Source organism: Pteropus vampyrus, unplaced genomic scaffold (genome assembly GCF_000151845.1).
Source record: "Pteropus vampyrus isolate Shadow unplaced genomic scaffold, Pvam_2.0 Scaffold183, whole genome shotgun sequence".
In the NCBI taxonomy this organism is placed as follows: domain Eukaryota; kingdom Metazoa; phylum Chordata; class Mammalia; order Chiroptera; family Pteropodidae; genus Pteropus; species Pteropus vampyrus.
This window is the reverse complement of record NW_011888964.1, coordinates 218,795-221,808: the sequence shown is the minus strand read 5'-3', so window position 1 is coordinate 221,808 and position 3,014 is coordinate 218,795. Positions and strand designations below refer to the sequence as shown.

General features: G+C 49.8%; 1 protein-coding gene across 1 annotated transcript in view; it reads right to left on the bottom strand.

The window, feature by feature from the left end:
- The window catches only part of LOC105299397 (thyroglobulin-like), a 26,157-nt gene that overhangs the window by 18,819 nt on the left and 4,324 nt on the right, over positions 1-3,014 (bottom strand). Inside the window, exon 3 of the mRNA XM_023537221.1 lies at positions 2,276-2,503. Coding sequence (XP_023392989.1) covers positions 2,276-2,503 — 228 coding nt within the window. The remainder of the gene's footprint in view (positions 1-2,275; positions 2,504-3,014) is intronic.

The window sequence follows — 3,014 nt, the reverse complement described above, 5'->3', positions numbered from 1 at the left end:
ATAGATCTATCTATGCCACTGTCAATTTTGTAATCCAAAGGTGTGTACGCACATTTTTAAGGCTTTCGATGAACTTGCTGCAGGAGCATCACACCTTTTGTCATAATCTCTGCCTGAGCAGGAGGCAGGCAGAGAACTAGACCGATGACCTCATGCCCTGGGGTCTGCGCTCCCGAAAGCCTGGCGTTCGCACGGCTTGTTCTATGAGCGGCTTCCCGCACTCGGCCTCCCTGGCTGTGGGTGGCCCCTGGGTCACAGGACTCCTTTGATCTCTGCCCAAACCATGAGCTGCCTTCCTCATTCTTTCTCTCCCAAATGCCAACTGACCAGAAACTTAGCCTGCCATTTATTTTTCTTCCCATAACCTGGAGGCGGTTGCTCGAATCTAGGAAATGGACCGGGTTGAAATTATAAACGTTCTAAGCAAACAGACCACATGTTTTAGTGGAAAGAGTTCCGGGGCTCAGAGAAGCCGTGGGTAGGTCAGTGCTCTATAATCAGCTACGGGTAGGTCACTGCCGGTCCTTGGGGAAATCACGTGGGACTCCTTGAACCTCAGTCTCTTCATCTGTACAATAGAGATACCATTTCAACCGTGCTGAGCTTACAGAAATTCTGGATGTTTTGTGAAGTGCTATATCCATGGACTAATGAGGGAGAACCAGGTAAATAAAGGGCATTTATTTCAGAAAACTAGAACGTCTCAGGGACTGCATTAGTTTGCTGCAGCCGCTGCAAAAATTTACCTCAAACTTGGCGGCTCTGAACAACAGAAATTTACCGTCTCACAGTTTTGGAGGCCAGGGGTCTAGTCTAAAATCACTGAGCCAAAATCAAGGCATCTGCAGGGCCACCCTCCCTGCAGAGAAGGTATTTCTTGCCCTTGCAGCTCTGGCGGGGGCTGGGATTTCCTGTCTTATGTGTGCATCACCCCAGTTTCTGCCTCCGTGGTCACACTGCCTCCTCCTCTTCAGTGTGTGTCACATTTCCCCCGCCTCTCTCTTATAAGGATACTTGAGATTGCCTTTAGCTCCCACCCCTCCCGCAGGATAATTTTCCCACATCGAGATCCTTAATTTAGTCACATCTGCAAAGCCTCTTTTTCCTTATAAGGTAACATTTACGGGTTCCAGGGGTCAGGGCCTGGTATCTGTAGGTGGCTGTTATTCAGTGTACTATAGGGACATTGCCAGTTACGATGAGAAATTACGTGTGTTAACTTGGTGCCGTCGCAAAGTAACTCAGGACACAGCCCTGTTATGAGCTGGATGCTTTGTGTCCCAGATGTTATAAAGGGCAACGCTCTGAGGGGAAACCACCAGCCTGATTTTGTAGACGAGGATGCTGACCGTGAGAGGCAAAGGAGCCTGCCCGGGAGGGCACAGCTGGCAGGTGGCGGGGCTGGACCTCCAGCTTTAAAACTGGCGCTCGTACATAAGGCAGACCGTGGGTGTGGGTGACTGATGTGGCTGCCTGGCTTCCTCTCTGAGATCAAATCGAACAACCCGACTGGGGCATTTTCAGATCCTGACCCCTGACATTCTGTTATCCGTGGATGCTGACCGGAGGGCCGACCTGCCGTTTAGCTCTCTCTGTCCCGCGGCTTAGCCCACGGAGCTGTCAACCGAGGTTTGTTCTTTGCTTCTTCCTTTTCCGATCTTTTCTTCGGCCTCTGGGAAATGCCTTCTGCCCTCGCTGGTTGCCTGTCTCTTACCGTACAGTTTCTTTTACTTGTACCTCTTTTCTTCTCTTTTCCGTTTTGATAATTTTATGGCACCTGAGACTTTTATTATAAGGTTCATTGAACCTCTTCTGGATGCAAGAAGCGTATGTAAATCAGGGGTAAACAAAATGTCTTTTTTGGTTACTGCCCTTGTAAAAAAATTTTTTTTTATACTGTAGACGGTCATTTTTCTTAAGCTAAATGCTCAGTTTTCGGAGGCAATAAATATGTAGGATTAATAAAAAAAAGCTTCCTCTCCAGCCAGGCCAATCCAGGAACAGCTAATTCTGCAATTCCAAGGTACTGTCCTTGTCTTGTATGTTACTTGCCCTTCCTACGATCCTGTGAAATAAAGTGGCTGTTGCTATCATACCCATTTTTCAGATGACACAACTGAAATTAAGTGACAAGTCCCATGTCATCGAGTTGGGACTCGTACCTTGGTCCTGCCCTCTTTTCTCTGCTTCCCTGTGGATCACAGAAGAAGGAGGGACCCGTGCCAGACTCTCCCCCCATTTGCGAACACCCCCTGTGGCCACACAGCCACCTTACCTGCTGTGGCCGTAGCTTTCGGGAGCGTGGTACATGAAGACGCTTCCTCGGGTCTCCCTGGCCCACTGGTTGGCCATGTCGATCACGGGGCAGGTGATAAAGTAGTCCCTAGCGAAAGGAGGACAGAGAGGAAGGGGACTAGTTACACAACTCTGGGGACAACTGTGCCGGGTAAATGCTTCTACCAATAAAGGGTCCCTTGGCCACCAAGCCCCTGTGAGCACAGGCCTGCGGGGAGCACTCCCCAGCTGGCCCCACGGCCAGCTGGATGGAAGAGCCGGGGGCAGAGCACACGGGCCCATCTAATTTATGGCCAGCCGTGATGCTGGTGTCCACGCTGATGCATTTAGGGTCAAGAGATCCGAGAGATAAACATCGTCACAGAATATCAATTTCACTGAAGGATTTGGGAGCAAAACTCTCTATGGCAAGATAAATACAACATACTATGGAGCAAAATATAGAACAATTGTGCATTTTAAAAGACAGAGGCCTCAAGGATGCTTCATGCACATGATACCTCATCCAGGACCCCCTGTCCCCAGGAGAGAGTTGGCAATGTTTGGGGACATTTTTGGTTGTCACAGCTGGAGGCGAAAAGGCTCCTACGGGCATCTAGCCAGTAGGGGCCACGGATGCTGCTAAACATCCTACTATACACAGGATGGCTCCTCCCAGCAAAGAACGTTTCAGCTCCAAACGTCGGCAGTGCGGCTGTGGGGAACCTTTCTTTAGAGCC